The sequence below is a fragment of the Xiphophorus hellerii genome, chromosome 22 (assembly GCF_003331165.1).
Source record: "Xiphophorus hellerii strain 12219 chromosome 22, Xiphophorus_hellerii-4.1, whole genome shotgun sequence".
Classification (NCBI taxonomy): domain Eukaryota; kingdom Metazoa; phylum Chordata; class Actinopteri; order Cyprinodontiformes; family Poeciliidae; genus Xiphophorus; species Xiphophorus hellerii.
In genome coordinates, this window is record NC_045693.1 from 20,497,206 (window position 1) to 20,516,781 (window position 19,576).

The following is a 19,576-nucleotide window of genomic DNA, read 5'->3' on the forward strand; positions in this document are numbered from 1 at the left end:
GACTTCTTTATGCAGCATTGAAAAGAAAATGTGTGTGGAGCCGATGCTTGGTGTGCTCGCACACAATGATCTTTATTATTATTTGAAGTGGGACCTCGTCAACACATTTCAATGTACCTTCCTCTAAACTACTGATGACTTTCTAAATGAACGCTTAAGATGTGTGAGCTGCTGTGAGGTTTATTGCTTAACTGTCCTCTTAAAGTATGATTGAAACCGGTTTTCAGTGCGTTTAATGTGATTCAGAAGCCATAATCCTCTGGTGTAAAATTCAACCTCATGCATGTTGGTGCTTACCTTCCTAACTGCATTTTTACTCCATTTGTTGACTTGGGCCAAAGTGTTAATAGATTCAGTGACTTTTCACAGCTTACCAGTAATGTCACAATCTTGAGCGTCACTCCCTCCATGCCACTCTCTATCCGGTTCTCCTTGAGGCTTCCGTTCAGGCCACGAGTGGAGTCCCACGATGCCAGCTAAGGGGCGAGAGCAAAGAATCAGAGAGGTTAGCAAAATGAACTGTGTAAAAATGGAAATGCAAGTATCCTCCAATGGACAAAGATGCAGATAAATGTTGTGTTAATTATATTTATTTATTTACGAAGCACATTAAAAACTATTACACAAAGAGCTGTTCGTAGAATAGCTTCAAAAAAAAAATACAACGATCCATCACACATGTAAGTCAAGAATCAATTTGCAGAAGAAAATTAAAACAATTCTGCTCGCAGTAATTATCCCCACATTATCGACCATCTTTAATTGATAGTAAGTGGTCCATGTTTGTTTACATCAACCGACTCCCAGCAGTGGAGGGTGATTAACCGGTTTACAAGACACAGGACCCTCGGTTGTAAAAGGAGTCTGCACCATTCTTCACATCTTACTACACAAATGTGCAAGACTATTAAAATAACAGGAGAGCACTTTAGGTTGACTTCATGCTCCCCAAATTAATCTACCACACATCTAGTTTGAGCTTTAGACATCCCTTTGAGTGCCTTGGGTCCACACAATCCTTTACTTTTTAAACTTCTCATTCCACATGGTCAGCCTCTGGAGCCTTGTCTCCGGTCTTCGAGGCTGATGTTTGTTAAATTCTTAATCAGCGCTGCCGGCTGGACAAGGATTCTCAAGGATTCGACACGTCATTTGGAGTGGCCTTTGATTTGAGCTGACAGAACAAGACTCGTGGCCCAAGGTCAAACCACAGTCCTTTTGGGCTTCAGGAAGCACCAAGCTATTTTTCCCCCACTGAAATGACCTGCACCATAGTGAGATAGAAAATTTGTCCAAAAAAAAAAGTTTTTAAAAGTTTTGTTTTGCTAAATAGATAAATTCCCAGGTAAATAGGTGGGTTACAGCTTTTAAAATTGAAGACGTGCTTTGAAGTCTATGTGCTTCCTAGAGTTGCATATTATCAAGGTCAATATACAGTGTTAGTAAAGAGAAATCTGGATCAACAGACTCTATAGCTGCCACCTGTACTTTAAGCCCTGAATGATTTGTACCGATCTGAAAATTTACAGTTCAGAAATCATTAACTATAAAGAACAAGACCAATTTCATTTGATTAAGCTTGTTTTCATTTGTTAAAAGTGGATTTTTTTATTTTTCACATGTGATTCAATAATAATAAAAAAATCTTCAAACATTGCTCTCTGTAAGCTTTAGTACCTTTGGCTGCTTTGATGATAAAGTGTCTCAATCTCTGCAAAATAGCTCAAGCTAGGTTAGAGGGGATCATTTTCAAACATCATTCTTGTGAATTTTCAGTGGATTTTGGTCTGACTTTGACCGGACCATTTCTAATCCAACATGTGTACTTTCTTAAAGAAAATTATTTTCCTTTCTATCTTCTGCTTCAAAATTATGTGGTACTTTGTGTTGCTCTGTCACCACATTGCATTAAACGTGACTATAGAGAAACACTTTTACAAGGCATTGGGAATATTGAACGTTATTTATAAACAGCAAAAAACTCAGATAGATCAATTGTATCTTGCAGAACTTTCTAATTTGTTCCTATTGCCAATTAGCACTCGGAACATGAAAGCTTGGTGTTTTTTAAAATTGGTTTTCTGTGCTCTTGTTTTATCTCTGTGCAACTTTGAGGGCAGTACACAGGAACAAGTATATCTGTGTCACCAGCAAGATCCGAACAAACAGTCTTGAAACTACAAGCTGTGCATTTGAAAGAAATCATTACTTCTGATACACAAAGCTGCAACGGAGGTATTCAACTGTGAAAGAGAAGCATGTCAGGCAATCGGCGCCTGTCGAAAAACGGAGCTAAAATTTCATTATCAGTCTTTCTGTCACAACCGATCTGCAGAACTTAGTGCAGTTCATTGCTATGTATAGCTTCACTGCAAACTCATTAATGAAGTGACTCTTGCTTAACGGCACACTAGCTAATGTGTGCTGTATATGTCCCCCTAAAAAGTGTTGCTCAGTAAATGTTTCTTCTAAACACAGTAATGATGTCAGTTATGTGAAGATTAGTGCATATGCAGCGTAAGAAGCATTTTGCTGCAAGGATGTCAGAGAAATGTTGATGTGAAAGTAGATCATGAGTCACTTGTGTGCTGTTAGTACACATCTGCTGGTGGGCAGTGTAATGATGTCCGCTTATTCATCTGTGTTAATGTTAACTGATGTGCCAATAAAAGTCTGACATCCACCCAGAAGCTGTTGGTTCTTTGAAAGGTGGCAAACTGCACACTACTTAAGCAAAGACCGAACAAACATGACATCTGACGATGCCCTGTGTTATGGGGTCACTTAGACATAAGTGATGCAAGTTGGAGTCCTTTCAGATTCCCAGGACTTCCTCTGCCTCAATCAATGTGGTGTTACAAGGTTCATGTTTTGTCCTGTTTCTGAATATTTTGGTAATGGAACTTTTCTCCTGGTGGTCAGGAACTTTGCCATGCTTCAGATTTCAGATCTTTTTCTTTTTGGTTTTGTTTTGTTTTTTTTCTACAAGTGCTCATAATAATTCTGCCCATCTGTCTATATGACTGTGCTGTGTGTTTGTGTTTCAAAGTGTGCACTGAGGCAAAATGTCAGTGTGCACTGGCTGCCTCACAGGGGGCTATTTTCTCCATGAGCAGTTTTGTCCTCTATGAAAAACACTGAGCAATCCTTGCTCTGTAAACTGAAGAACACTAAAGAGGAACACTTCTACTTCACAGAGCTTTGCTCACCAGTGCGCCACTGGGAAGGTCACAAACAATAAATATAGCAAAGTCACATCACCTGCAATTACACAGGAAATGTATGGCCATTAGTATTTATTAGGCTAATACTGTGAACATGTTCTGAGGAAAATTCTACTTCAAAGAGGAACTGGACGTCTCCCTAATTTGAGAAATGATGTACAGTGGTTTGCAAAATTCTACAATCAAATCTTTTAGGCTTTAGATATATTTGAAATTTGAGGGGAAATTACAAACATAAAGCGATGTATTAGTGTGAACTTATACATAAAATAAAAATAAAATACAATAAAATAAAAATGTGGAAAGTGCTGGATGTACATGTGGACTTCTACCTTTAATATTATATGCCTAAATAAAATTCACTGCTTCAGTTTGTCTAATGAAGAAAATGATGGTGTGCGATACTGTATGTTCACTATACAGTATAAATCCAGCTGTTCTGTAAAAGCCTCACAAGTTTTATTAGAAAACAGTGAGCAAACATCACAAGGACCAAACATGACATACAGAAGTTTGACATTTCTGTTTAAATTATCCATAGCAGCAGAAAATGAGAATTTAGGCATGAAAAGATCCATCTGATTTTCATTATGAAATAATCAATATTATGAGTATAACTGAAAATATAAGCAGTAATTATAATTGCTTGCATGACTGGCCGGGTAGTTTGTTCGCATTAGTTTACACAAGATAATGACCAATGGCAGCTGTAAGCACTTAACTGTATGTGTTTTGGACCACAAATTACTGGTGGTGTTAGATATCTAAATTCATCAGGTTTGAACTGAAACCTAAATAAATTGGCTGAAGGATGCAACAATGTTGTTGTTTTTTTTCATATTGTTTCTGCATTAAGAATGCTGACTGAATTGCATATATGGAAATTATTGTATGAGCAAACTCCTATTTCTGCTTTCAGTCTGTCACATTGATCCAGTGAAGCGGAAACAACAAAGAGCAGGTACATCAAATGAGGTACATTTAAAATACACAGTTACAGGGACATACTTTTTTTATTATTTTTGACGAGGAGCACATGAAAGAGCATATATTGGCGTGAGTAGAGGCACAGAGGTATTTTCCTCAGTTTAACTGTAAGAAGGCTTAATCTTTTTACCTGTTGATGGTAAATTATCTTTTATTTAACCAGTGGCCTGAAAATATTAGTTTATCCAGTGTCATTTTAATCTTTTTTTAACTCAGACAGTTTAGAGTTATGGTCGATATACTGTAACTGTAAAGGAGAACTGCTTACATTAACACTTTTTTTTTAGAGATCTGATTGAGTTGCCATCTGAAAATGCTATTGCTAATGCTGTGATTATCCATTGCAATATGACTCTACCACTCCAATATTCTTCATTCACAAGATGTGTTTTAAGGGGCTCACAGTAGTCTTTTAAATTGAGATTATTCTTCATAATTGACCGAGGGATTTCAGTCTAAGGAGACGTTGGGCACTATTAAAATAGACTAATTTGGAAAAAATGATGTTTCACTTTGGAGGTGAGTATTTATTTATTAGGAATGTACCAAGTAATTGGAATTGTACCAAAACTTTTAATAAGATGAAAATGAGCCATTAAATAAAAAAAGCACTTACTTGTTTTTAAGTTTTGTGCACCTGTGGGAGAGATTCCACGCAGCCAAGGGGCATTTTAAAAACACTACGGAGCCAGAACATGCATTTATAAAAGCCATGCTTCTCGGCACTTTGCAAATTAATTGTTGGATCAACACTCCCATCAGCCCCCCGCAGATCTATTGTTGGCAAGAGAGAAGTGCCCTTTAGAGAATATTTAATGTCATTTGTTCTTGATGAGTCAGTGAGGAATTAGTTTGAGCAGTGGCACGAATGTGTCGGCTTTAAACCACTGCATCATTTACATGCTGCATGCGGTGTTGCACATTAAAGCTCATGGGAAACCCTGCATCCATTATCATCAAGATCAGCAGCAGCGTCTTGAAGGGTGATGATGGCCAATAAGAAAATTATGATCTAACCTTGTGACTAATAAACATGGGCTCCTACACTTGATTCATCTTCAGTGTATTAAGTGTTAGTTGGCTCTTAGCAGTGCAGAATGAATCTAAATATGCTTATTTTGGGAAGACGGATTTGGCTAGATCAGCTGGGTTGTTGAGTTTTAAGGCATTAAAAGTAGAATGTTTTTATTGACTTATTGACAACTGAGCTAAAATTCAACTGTGCTTTGGAAGAAAATGCTATGTTTTTGAGTGAGTTATGTCAAATTCAGAAGTAAAAGTCATACTTTGTCTTTTAAGTATAGCTGTAAGAATTGTGAAACATCTAGAGTTGTAAAAAACAAAGTTACTGCATGTTAGAGATCTAGATTAAAAAAAAAAAAATCCCTGACTCACCTTTAAAATTTTGCCTTTAAATGTTACATTTTCCACAGCCAACCAAAATAATGATTGAAATTTTAAATCTAACAAAATTCAACTGATTGTCTTTTGTCAGAATTTTCATAAGACACATTTGGAGGCCTCAACAATCACCTGTGTCTCTGACTACCTGACAACACAGTTTATAAGTGTAAAGACTTGTATGTCTAGTCAGGCAGTCAGCAGCACAGGAGCACCACAGGGAACTGTACTCTCACCATTCCTTTTCACTCTGTTCACCTTCCCACTTCCAGCACAAGTGGGAGTCCTGTCATCTGCAGAAATACTCAGATGACTCTGCAGTTGTTGGGTGTATAAAAGATGGACAACACGTTGAGAACTGAGAGCTGGTCGACCACTTTGTGTCATAATGTTGGAGTTGCCATTTTGTGTGTGAACAAAAGAGATGATCTGGGATTTCAAGAGAAACAGGGCAGGGTCAAACTCTTTTTCTATTGTGGGGGACAAAGTGGAGGTGTTGGAGGAATACAAATACTTCAATGTTCACTTGGGCAACAGACTGGCCTGAAGGTGCAACAGTGAAACTATTTACAAAACGAGACAGAAGAGATTGTATTTCTAGAGGAGGAAAATAACCAGGCTTTAATAAAGGCTAGTTATGTTCTAGAAACTGCTCAGGAACCTTTGGAGATTATTGTGCAGAGAAGGATTCCTCAGAAAATCAAGGAAATCGCGATAACGCTGAGCATCCTCTTCATCAGACTAGTATACAGCAACAACGTATTTTCAAAGACTCCTTCAGATCTGATGTAATGCCACTACAGAAGAAATTGTAATGGCAGGTTGGAAAAGATTAATTGGGTAATGATGATTACCAAACATTTCATTGACTTCAGTTTATCCAAGTTCCCCAAAGATCACAGAGAAAGAGAGAGAAAGACAGAAAGAGACCACACTGACTGGGTCGGGGACTCCTGGATTCGATTTATTTTTTCAGTGCAAAGATTTAAATGCATCTAGATTTCATTCGAAAAACATCTGAGTATGAGATTTAAGTGTTAAAAATATGATTTTGATTAACGACAGTCCCATTGAAGAAATATTTGAGAAATGATATACAGCACTGTGCATGCCAGATGCTTGTAGGAGCAATTGCATTCAAATAAGCCGACTTTTCTCCATGGGAGCTCAATGTAAGCTGGAAGTCATTAGGAATATCTGCTTAGAGACGAGCTGACACGTCAATAAGACCAAACCGGGAAACCAAAACAACAACAACGGTATCGATCACTCTGCATCAGCAGTGGATGGTGCAGAAATCTCACAGTAGCCATTCTGGAAATAGTATTTCAGTCTTCATTACAGTTTCTAACCAGAAAGACGCCTCATCTAAGAGCCATCAGGCCAGGAAGAAAATGGACTGAATGCAGATAAATGATGATGGAGAGGGAGGAAAGCAGGTCTGAAAAATGAGAGTAAAAGGTTAAGAGAGACTAGAGGAAACATCCACAGAAGAGAGGTGAAAGAGGGGGAGGCCTGGACGTTAGAAAACATAAAACTAAGAGGGGGACGAAATGATAAATGCGGTGAGGGCTTGGCAGGGGCAGCACACTGTGGAATCACAGTTTCAAATAAACAACAACTTTGACTCAACCTGCAAAGAATATCCTGCAGTTATATTTCCTTTAAGTTATTGTTTTGGAGTAAACGGTGCGGTGCATATGTACAGCAACTTGTGGTGAAAATTGCTACAAGTTAACATCTGTTGATCATATATAAAATGCCTGTGAACTCTCACCAAAAGAACTATTTGGGTTACATGTACAAGGCTGGGAGTTGTTCTCTACAGCTGCATCAGAACCAGACTGTCTCGCCCCTTGTTTTGAATTCCTTATCCTTGGTATAATACTCATGTGTTGTCTCTGCCTGTCAGAGCTTTTCACCCAAACCTGCTTCATTATTGATTATCCTACAAACTCTCTGTATTGTGCACAATATAGGAATAAACCTAATTGAGTGATTTCACTTGACAGTGCTTGGTAACATATTTTTTTCCCACAACAGACTCCATACATTTCTGTCTGTTTCCTAGCAGTATAGGGGTTCTTCCCAGTAGTGCAGGTACACAAACATACCTGGTAATGAACAACAGCACTGACAGCGCATACGTTTCCATTACACCTGCTGCTAATGATCTCCAGAGACATGCACCCAAATGTTGGCATGTTTCCTGTTGCTCCTGTTTGGACTTCCCATGTGTATTAATGGTACATTTATAAGTGGGCCTCTACGGTTTTCAATGTGCTCTTCGGATGACTAACATGGCTATGTCTTCGTTTTTTAAAGTAAGTGTGTATCTTCCTTCTTGCTAATGATAATGGCCATGTTATGATGAATTGGTTTGAATGACTCAGTCAGGCTGAGTGGTGATTAAATCTTCATTAATGCTTCTGGTCAGTCCTGCTCTACATAGATTGCCAAGAAACCTGATTCTTCTTCATTCTGGGAGAAGGCCCTGACTGAATCAGGACAAAAAAAACGACAAATTACAGTTGACAACGGAGTGCATAAATGATGCTCTCAATCTCTGTTTAGCCGCATGGCACTCATATTTCACTGTAACAAGTCAACAATAGCCTATAGCTACAGTAGCTTGTATTTAAACTAGTGAACGTAGCTTCAGTGACTTGAGATTTAAAATGAGGAAGTTTACAAGTTGTGTGTTTCATATTTTTTTACTTTTGACTAATGAAAACGTTGTGTGGTAAATCTAATATTCTAGCAACATTGTGCAGCTAAAGAGGTCGAAAACAGGGTTTCTGACACTTATCACAATATTAAGCACAGTGAGCACTAGATGATCCAGACACAATTATTCTGTGTGTGACTGTTATGGTTAATTCTTAGAGGAATATAAAAAAAAACAAAAAACGCATGCATATGCAATTCTGATGCTGTTCCACTATCCTTGTATTTTTCCACTGCTAGACCAAATTTCTAAAGATCTTTTATGTCCAACAAAATAGGTAAAAAAAAAGTTTGAGTAGAAAAAATAAAACCTACAGGACAGCTGGTCTAATGAACATGTGCCTAATCTAAAGTATGTTTGCATGGAGAATGGGTTAATAACAAATGGCTAGTTGGGTAGTTGTATTGAGACATACAGGCCATTTTCATCAGAAGTTCTCTCAGCACCTTGGACAGCTATGTAAGTCAGCGCAAAATTGAATCTACCCACTAAAAGCCTCCTGAATGGACTTTCATAAGAAAGCTCTAATTGACCTGTCTTCAGCATATTGCACAGACTATACAACCGGGACATGGCACAGACACTTTTCTATATTGAACTAAAAGCTGTGGCTTTTCTTTGAAACAAATTGCGTGAAAGTTATTTCTGACATTCAAGTTGATAGCTTGCCACAAGGAAAATATGTCGCAAACTATATAAGAGAGAAAACAGACTGACCCGTTTCACATCTTTCGCAAATGTCTCACTGTAGCTAGTCCCAAGAATCTCAAACTGTACGTGGGAATTGGAGCCTTCAGCACGGAAGTCCATAAATCCGGTCAGGCCGCTGATCCGTCCCTGTTGCAACAAAAAAAAAAAAAAAAATAATAATAATAAGCTGTTTTATATGTAAAAACAACATGATTTGCTGTGTATAAGTTCAAGAAAATCTTATATATGACACTTAAAAGTTTGTTTACTGATTTAGATAACATGAGGCCGCATATTTAGAATTTTGCTTTACTTGGATTTTTCAATAGGGTGAGATATGCCGCGTTGAATTTTTTGAATAAAATCATTGTGCTACAGAAAAACAAACATCATTTTAAGATTGCTTGTGGTAACAAGGTAACACTACAGTATGTTCCCTGCCTTATTTCTTTGGACCTCATTGAGCCATCTTATGTCACATCTAAAATTAAACCACCACTCTGTGCAACAATAATAAAAATGCATTGTTAGATTGAGGTGGATGAGATCAAAGGATTCTCCAATATTGGGGGCTTTTTTTTTTGCATTGAAAAAACTGAGAAGGCCACATAAATATAACAAGATCAAAGCCTGGAAACTGCCATAAATCCATCCTGAAACCAGGGATAGAGTTTGCATTTAATAATCAGCTTCCTCTGGGGTTTCAATAATAATAATAAAAAAAAAAAATATATATATATATATATATATATATATATATATATATATATATATATATATATATATATGTCATGGAATTTCCATGAGCAGCATTGTGCTTCATCTGTTAAAATAGTTTGATTGTATAAATACATATTTTCTACTGTATTTAGAAAATATACAGTACATATAGGATTATATTACATTTAATATAATCCTATATTAAATATAGGATTACTTAATATATGATAAAATAATCCTGTATTTTTAATCAGATATGTATAGCTTTTATGAACAATTTATATCTACAATATTGTTTTTTTAAGTCAGCTTTATTTGCACATCTCATTTCAGGAACAAGGCAGTTTAAAGTGCTTTGCATGTTAAACACATAACAGGCTAATCAGTTATATTAGGAACAGCAAACAGTGAACAAACATAACATCTATTCAAATACTGTCATCAAATATTGAATGAAGACTAGAATTAATGTTTCAGGCATTATTAATCTATGCCAAGTCTAAGTAAGCGGGGTTTTATCCTTGATTTTTTCCGAATATTTTGCAGTTTTCTTTAAATTTGTGATAGATTAGACTAGTATAAAAACTGAATGATGCCTCTCCATGTTTGGATCTGGGGATGCAGAGTTGACTACCAGAAGACCTGAGTATGCATAAAAGACTTTAAGAAACACTCAAGGAATGCTTTTGTTGCTTTGATATTTTTGATTAATTACAGCATGACGTAAAGCCAAAAAAAAAAGTCAGAAAATAACATCTTTAGAACGTTCAATTAAAGTCATAGGGTCATATAGTATCAAAGGCTTTACTATTTGATGAACTTACAAAGACAACACTGCTTGTTACCAAGGATTTAAAAAAAAAAAAAAACGTCTCTTACCTTTTGAATGGTGTCCAGCATAGACCATCCTCCATTCCACGGTTTTGTGGACTTCCTCATGCAGTTTAGACTGGCCATACTGTGCCACTTCCTATCCTCCAATTTCCTATAGAAGGCGGTTGCCAACATCAAAACACTATCATACAGGTAGAGATTGGACACCTGTTGGAGAATAAAAAAAACTTTACTTTAAGGAAAATACCTCTGCAGCACAGAAACGATTCAACTAAGAAACAATATTGTAATTTTTTTGGGTCCCAGAAGACAACCCTTATGAACTTCACCCTTCTCTGTAATGTAGAGTAAGAGAAAGTTTTTGTTCTTCAGAATGGCAGCAGATTGCAAGGTTGAATTGATTTTTTTTTCCAGGTGTGCATAAAACACGTATCCTTACTTGAAAGTTCAGGCGAACTCTTTGTTCTCTTCTTCACAAAACTCTGCTTGTCTCCTCAGTCGTGTCTGTCCACTAATTTTATTTTAAGGATACTGTCAAGTTAAACAGCAAATGGTGTATTTGTATGAGTGCAATACCATCTCCACCCAGCTGGCACGTGGCTCACAGAAAATCAAGCACACCCGTCTCTCCCACTCAGGCCTTCAGGAGCCTATAAAGCAACTCGGCACACCTGTGTTTGAGATAATCTCTACAAACAAAGACCTCATCTTCAAGCTCCTGCAGAACACCACTGGTAGGAACTGAACTTTAAATCTGTATTCAGAGGCCTTGCTGGCTTTACAAAATGGATTTATGAAAGTAGTTCATTTTGTTTATTTTCTTTTGATGACTCAAAAAGTAATTTGTACTTTGTGTGTTTGTAGGTTTTCAACCTGCTCAGGTGTCATGTTTTGGAAAGAACAGTGATTTAAAGAAAAGAAAAAAAAGAGAAATAAAATAAAAAGATGACACTGAGAAGAGTTGGTCTGGGATTTCTTTGATGGGAGCAAGCCTTGTCAAGTTTGGGCAGAAGCTAAGGTGTTTTGTAGAGACTAAAAACTTGACAGATACTCTTAGGTGAGTCAGTGAGATTTAGTTGCTGTTCTGCCTTGGAAGGTGATGCTCTTCCTGCACAGTAAGAGGTTTTTTATGATAAAGTAGGAAAAATTTAATGGTATTTTGGAGCGACATGGTTAAATTTACTCCTCGTATTGGACTTTAGTATTGCCAGTCATTCAACCATTTCCGCCTCATGGACACAGCAGTGGATCCTTCCCGGATTCAGCCAGGGTGTGACAATTGATTTAACACTGAAGGTTTTCTAGGTCAATTCAAAGTAAACTTTCCCGCAGAAAACTATCATCGGGAACAATATTGGCAGCTACCCCTGGCATTCAGTTCGTGACATTTTTAGAGTTCCCACTCCAAGGCTCTCGTTGGTAGGAAATTCTCCAAATCGGCTTCGCTTGCCTCCAGGTCAGTGAGTCAGGAGCTGAATCCAGGTGAAACTCAGTTCAGTATGTCTCAGGTCACATAAAAGCTATTTAGCTTCAAATGGAGTTTTTAACTGCCATCTTTTAACTGTTAAACTATTCAGATTAATGATTTTACTGCCGTTACCGCATATATTTAACCTCGTTTATGTGAATTATTGAAGACATTGGGTGCACACACCACATGGTTTGGCCATCTGTATGTTGTGATGATTAACTGTGCAATTAACATTTCAGTAGAGCCATAAGGAAACAGCTATTCCAATCATGATCGACTGAGTCAAACAAAAATCTTAGAAACATATAGGAGGAAAACCAAGCTATTTCAACCTCTTTTAGAAAATACTTCAAGCCTGATCTTGAACACTTACCATCTCTGTGTGATTTCCAAGTGGACTGATCTGGCAATTGTGATTAAAACAAAGAAGCAACAAATCAACTTTTCCCATTATTGGGGATTTTCTGGCTAAAATGGGATGACTAACTAATACTTTAGACATAGATAATTTCTGTATTGACGTTTAAAATTAAGTAAAACTGAGATAAATAGTTTTAGACTTATGAGTCTAAGGTCAAATGCATCTGGTGTGGGTTGTTAAAAATATTGCTGTTTTTTTTTTTTTTTGAGGACATAACCCGCCTACCTGCTTTATCTTTAGAGTGGTAGATGATCAACAGCTGGTCAATGTTGGTACTAATGATTAACACTCCACTCCTCCCGGTCAGCAATGACGTCTTTCATTTATGCAACCATACTTCTGTGCTGGACATGGCTGGCACAGATGTAGGGTTTGGGATTTATAAACAGACTGTGGAGAAGATTTCCTTTTACAGCTTTGCAACAGAACTGTTTTGTGAAAGAGACTTTTTGGTGTATTAAATGGCAGTGAGTCGAGAAACAGAAGGCTCGGGAAAATAAATGACTGTCAGAGAAATAATACAGTTTTTTCAGTAATATTCTTTGTCAGGATAAATTAACATGGTTAGACCTATACTGGAGAAACATTTAATACCTCACGAGTTTGTGGCATCTTTCTAATAAATTGATTTTGTGGTGATTTTGACATGAATTTCAGTGGAACATTAATTAAAACAAGCTTCCATAGCATAAGATAACAATTTACTTAGTTATGCTGGTAATTCCCAAGAAACACTGCTGCAGTAATTTGTATTCATAGGCATCCATGTCTCTCATAATTATCTTGCCAAGGGAGTTTAATATACATTCACTTGCATACATAATCAGTTCATATTTGCAATTTCCTGACATTCATCTGCTCCACTGTGGCTAAATGTCTATTCTAAACAGAAATCAAAGACTAATATATATATGGAATTTAACTAGACTTATTCAAGAAATAACCACTGTCACATCAGCAACGGGAGTCTCCTGGACTTTTGGCTATGAATAAGTGTAATAATTATTTAAAAAAATTGAAACTAATAATTTAGATCAAAATTACCATTAATAAATTATAAAATAACTTAGTAATGTAAATCCTTTACTTGAACCTAAACTACAAAAATACATTTTTGTCTGATATCAAAATTAGTTCAAAGATGGATATCATTTGCACACACAGTGGAATTTTTTAGTTTTGATGAAAAAAACCCCAAAACAAACTAAAACATTAGACAACATAAAATTGTTTTACTTATATTGTATTTACACCCTTCATAATCCAGAGCGCAAAGCATATCTCATACTTGTGTTTTAGGATTACATCTGTTATCCATAAAACAAACATCAAGATTCACCATGAAGGCCTCCCAAGAAAAGAAAAGAAAAGACAATAAATAATTTGAGATATATTATTGTAGTTGTTGTTGTTTTTCCTAGTGCATAACATGGGGCTCAGTACTGAAAGGAACATAAGTCCATAGTGACGTATTCAGAAGAACAAATGACAAACTTAACAGCAGCACGGTGCAATACTGGACAGAAATTCATAGCTTTTGCTTGACTGGCCTCACACCTTTAAACCTATAGTAAATGTTATTGCTTTTTAAAAAAAATATTCATTGTACATATTTATTTATTTAGATTTTACATACATAAAACCAGAGAAATCCTGTGAGCAACAATGCCTCGTAAAACCACTCACAGTGCTTCATCATTTTAACTTTTTTTTTTCTCCTACTACAAGCACCAACTTAACTTTATTTACTGAGATTTCTACATGATAAATATCTAGAATACATATATTTGACATGGAATAAAAAGTATACAAAGAATTGAAATGACTAATTCTGTTATGCATTTGTACACACCACTCCCCTACTCTGAATCCCACTAGAAATCGGGTGTTATAGGAGGTCGCGTCTGGCATAGTGCTAGAGCGGTTGAGTAAGGCTCACAAACACAGCCATCCAGGGTTAGATTTCCAACCTTGAACTTGGTTACATGTTATTTGTTGGGAATGGTTACCCTAAAATATTTACTGAAGGAGTTATACTTTCAGTTTTTAAATGATGCACAGAATTTCATTAGTTTTATTTACCTCTAGTGACTGCAGGTAGCCTTCCTGTGGATCACACAGCAGGGATGAAATGCGATGATTGTTCCTCATGCATCGAGCATTGGTGTCCCTCCACAGTGGGAAAACCTGACGAATGATTGTCATCCGCCCCAGTGAGCTGTGTATCAACTCCATTATATCGGCATCGCTCACTTCCTGAAGATGAACATAACAGAGACGTTTTATTTTCATGTGATTTCGGTTGAGACAGTAACGACGCTCAGCCTGAAAATGTCAGCCTGGGATTGTTGCACAGTGAGCGGTCATGAAGAAATCTGAATGGGGAATAGACAGCCTTGAAGGATGTTGGCGGTGCTGTCCTCTTCAGCAGCTAGAATTTTAAACGCCGTTCAAGAATGATGAGTGCATGAGTGAGCAGGTAAAATAGTGCAACTGGTTGAAATATCAACTTGATAATTTATTTTCTGTACATACAAATTGATTGAGCAAATAAGATCTAGTGACATCTTTACTTAAACAAAAGAATCCAGATTAATCTTATCTACAAGTTAAAGCTAATAATACATAAGAATTTCTTATCCTAACGAAAAAAAACTAAATAAAAGAAGCTTACTTCTGGTTCCCTCTTTCTTTTTTTTCTTTTTTTGCAAGAGCTAGGGTTGTATTGAGGATCAGATCCATATTCATGAGACACAGCCTGTTGCTGCCGCCCGTTATTCTCCAGAGCAGGATAGTGGTCAATGCTGAGGCAGACAGCGAGTCTCATGAGAAACACTGGATTCATATACTACCTGACAAAGCTGTGAGGTTACTGGCGGGTCGAAACTCAAAGGCTGATTTATTCCTGACCACACATACCTGAATAATAATAATAATAATAAAAAAAAAACCTCCCCTGGATCCTTGTTCATAGTCAGTTGTTTTCGTCTCTTTTTCACTAATCCTTCTGTTTTTACTGCTGGTGTACTGAGACAGTTTAGTGCGTTTTCTCCTTTCCTTTGTGATCCTGCGAGAAGAAGCTAACAATATTTAGACAGTAGATGTGAGATGGTGATAGACTCCTAATCAAGATGAATGCTAAAATAGAGTCAGAAGGTGCTTTAACATAGTAGGATGTTGTTGGTGCAAATGGATTTGTAATTAGGTTGTTGTACCTTTTCAGTATATTTTCAGCTGAAATTGTACAGTAAAAATGTTGAAAGATACCATTTTTTGTTTTTTTTACATCACAGATTCTGGCACCTCAACATTGTGTGAGACGATTTTTTTTCACATTAGTTTTCTAAACCAGATTTGAGAAGTAGTCGAATCTGTTTCCTACATCGTTCCATCTAACTGTGCGTTTTTTTATTTACCTTTAACGTGCGTCTTTTTCTGATTGATATGTGGGAAAAAAAATGTTTTTCTTAACTTCCTTCATCGTTGTCATCATTGCACAGTGTGAGGTAAAGACTCCTCGGGTGTTTTTTTTTTTTTTTTTTTTTTTTTTTTTTTTTGCTCATCTATTTTTCCTCTGCCTCTTTCTGACTCTTCGAAACCAGTCAGGTGGAAATCATGAATATTCATGAGTTGCTGTGACACATTAATCAGACAAATTATGTCACTTGGCTCACCGAGCTGAACCCTATGTCCAAGTTAATAACTGATAGTGCCACCCAGTCCAAGTGTTCTGTCATAATCCCAGGTGACATTCATGTCAGAACTTGACCCAGCTGTAAGACTGACCAACAGGATCTGGACCTGAAACATAGAACGTTTATCCTGTGTGTGGGGGAAAAAAAAAAAACAGACCTGTACTGTAGTATTTAATGCCTAACTTATCTGGAAAATATTTTTCAAAACTACTTTAAAGTGCAAAGATGCATACTTTGTCTTGCAAATCAGTATAACTACTATATGGATCACCAATTTAACTGCACTGTGAAAGATCTAAAAAGCCCATGAGTAAAATCACAATATTGCTTTTGACAGATGCAGATCACACACAAACCGCTGCTGAAATCTACAATTATTACATAATTACATCAGTTGAGTAGCTTAGATTGCTGAGAGCATCAATACAGCACAGTCATGTCTCAATGACAGCCGATGACCAAAATACATTAATCTAATCAAGTTTGGCTGACAGACAGGCTAAATTAGCCCCTCTGTGCTGCTTATTGCATGCTATTAATCTTTTATGAGCAATAAACGTTTTTTTTTTTCTTACCCGTAATTATGACAGTCATTTAAATAGAAGCTATAGTGGTTTTTGAAACTGTGCACAGCTGAGCCGAGAGAGAGTGGGTGGTAACAATGAAAAACAAAGCTCTGTGGGTATAAGGCTTTAGCTTGACTTTCTCTTGGATACTTTCCTCCAACAAAGGGTTTGGATGTGACTATCATTAACCAAAAATCTGCTGAAATAACCACTTACATGGGGCAATTTGCTAAATTTTTTATCAATTATCAGGACAATCGTTTTCCATATGTGAACAATTACTTGGATATGGAAGTGAGTATTTTCTGTTGTAACACACAGCAGAAATGACACGTTTCTGTACATTTTGAATGACTGCTTTTAGTTTCTGCTTCATTCGTTGAACAGAGCATATTTAAGAAAACCTATTACTCCATTAGTATCTTTTCAAATCACTATGGTAACACTTCAGCTGAATCAATTTATCTAGATAGCAGGGAGTTAATTTATTGCAGTCATCAAGACTCAGATTCTTCACACACTCATAAGTTTTAATCATTTTTGTGGCAAGACAGTATGTCACTCAAGTTATTTTTCTCTCTACAACACCTCAAACAGTTTAGAATAACTCCTCAATTGTGTGTGAGCTGAGTAAGTCATGGTTGATTTGACTGTAAGCAGCTGAAAATAGTCTATACAAGGTTATTGAACAGTAAATAGCATTAATTTCCTCCCTATGTTGTGGTTTTTAATAGTTCACACACCAAACTTAGCTTAGAATGCATTAATGCATATGTTGGAAATTATCCAACAAGTTTAAAACTTGCAGCAGCCGCTCATTGTTTTGGTCAGATGAGCAACTGCATGGAGGGGAGAAGCATTGTGTCTTTAATATTACAGTGCTACTGTGAGAAGAAGTGCAACATCTTTGACAAATGTAAATGGGTCAGTTTATATTGATTATGATGAAAAAAAGTACATTTGAATTATTCATTTTTTAGTAGCAGTTATTACTTACTACAAGGAGAACTATTTTGTCATAAAGACATATTGGTGTTTACACCAGCAGCCCTCAGTTGATTTTATATAAGGGTTACTAAGTTTACTTTATATTAATATGAATTACTAAAACGAAGCCATGTTTGCGTCACAAGAACATCCAACTATATTTTAGCATCCGAAAGGCATACTAGTTATTAAAGACTACTGAAAGCTGACTGACTGGTTGCAAATATCTGAAGAAAATGCAAAATTAGCTTTTGCAAATGCAAACATTTACATTTTGTTTATAACTTTTAGAAATAGTAATATATTTTTAAATCAGCCCATTCAGCAGTTAAATCTGCCTAACTAACCAAACTGATGTATTTTTATTCACCAACTTTATTTTTTTATGATCAAAATGTCAATATTACTTGAAAAAAAAATATTGCAATGTAACAAGGTTTTTGTACAAAACATATAAGGATGTAAAGCACCTTTGCTGCACTTTATTTTCAGTGTCAGAAAAATAGGCAGAATGTTTGAACAAAGTTGATGCCCTTTTAAGCCAACAGCAAGTCCCTAACAATTTGTAGAGGTCAGACTGTCTGGGCATGTTAGGAAGGAACAAGTGCTCTTGTACAAATGCCACTCTCAACAAAAATGCAGTTGCAGTTTAGCTGGTTCTGTAACACTTGACTTTTTTGTCTTTACAAATAGACAACTCTGTTGTCTTTATTATTCTAAGAAAATGATCAAAAGCAAACTGGGGTAGCTTTATTTCTAAGGTCTGAGTTTTGTATTTTTGTATTGGGACAAAAGAGCTTAAAATTACAAATTTTCTAAAATAGGAGTAAAACTTTTTGTGTTAAAAGCTAAAGAATAATTGCATTGCTTTATAACACTGGTATAGACTAAACAAGGGTTTGGTGTGCTGTAAAAGTCAAGTTTTAAAACCCAGTCAGTAAACAAAAGCCAGTATTATTAGTAGTGATGGAGGCCAAAACAGTGTATTTATTGATATACAGTAGTTATGGCTTGCTTTGATTTGCTTTTATACTAAAACAGGCAAATACAAAAAGATGTTCAGCATGACCTTGTGGGGATGGCACAAGATCTTATGATATTAAAATATTGCAATAATTCTTATCAAAGTAAATCTCTTTTGCAATAAACTGTGCAACTACTGCCATTGTGGTACTTTTCTGGCAGAAAATGTTTAAGCTACTATGAGCATTGGATGTGGATGTGATTTAAATGTGCATTTATTATTGAGATTTTTATCTTGTAGAATAAGATAAAATACTTTCAGAGTTATTGACTAGTCGTATTGACTGTCAGAAATGGAAGATGTTAGGGAACTTGAGAGTGTTTGTGTGGAAACATGTTGGATGCTTGGTAGAAATAAGAACATAACAGATATGCAGGTTAGGAATGAGCAATGAAAGAAAAATGTGACTTTCGTCATGAGCATTCACTATGGATCTTGTTATCAACGCTAAAGGTCTACTTCACAATTTTTTTCCTGAAGAAATCTGAACTGCATATGATCCTTATGATCCTTAAATCTAAAATATTGTCACTGAACAAACCTGAACAAGATAAATCAACACCAAATAAAAATTTAATAAAATACAGTGAAAACTACAAAATCTTTATCTTGTTTGTGAAAACACAAAAAGGACAATTTTTAAAAATATATTACATGATTAGCTAACTTTGAAAACAAAAAACATTTAATCTTTAGCTTTCAAAAAAATCTTTTTCAAAATCCCATCTCCTTTTTTGAACCCAGTCAAGTAATGTTTTGTCTTATAGGTGAACATATTATGCCCCTACAAACTAGAGATAGTTTATCCATGCAGTTTGTAGCTTGGAG

At 36.1% G+C, this 19,576-nt stretch overlaps 1 protein-coding gene across 1 annotated transcript in view; it reads right to left on the minus strand.

Moving 5' to 3' along the window:
• Positions 1 to 19,576, minus strand: part of grid1a (glutamate receptor, ionotropic, delta 1a) — a 239,526-nt gene that overhangs the window by 21,641 nt on the left and 198,309 nt on the right. The window contains exons 6-9 of the mRNA XM_032553886.1: positions 14,559 to 14,732; positions 10,630 to 10,791; positions 9,058 to 9,177; positions 375 to 476 (exon numbers count right to left, since the gene is read on the minus strand). Of these exons, the coding sequence (XP_032409777.1) occupies positions 375 to 476; positions 9,058 to 9,177; positions 10,630 to 10,791; positions 14,559 to 14,732 (558 nt within the window). The remainder of the gene's footprint in view (positions 1 to 374; positions 477 to 9,057; positions 9,178 to 10,629; positions 10,792 to 14,558; positions 14,733 to 19,576) is intronic.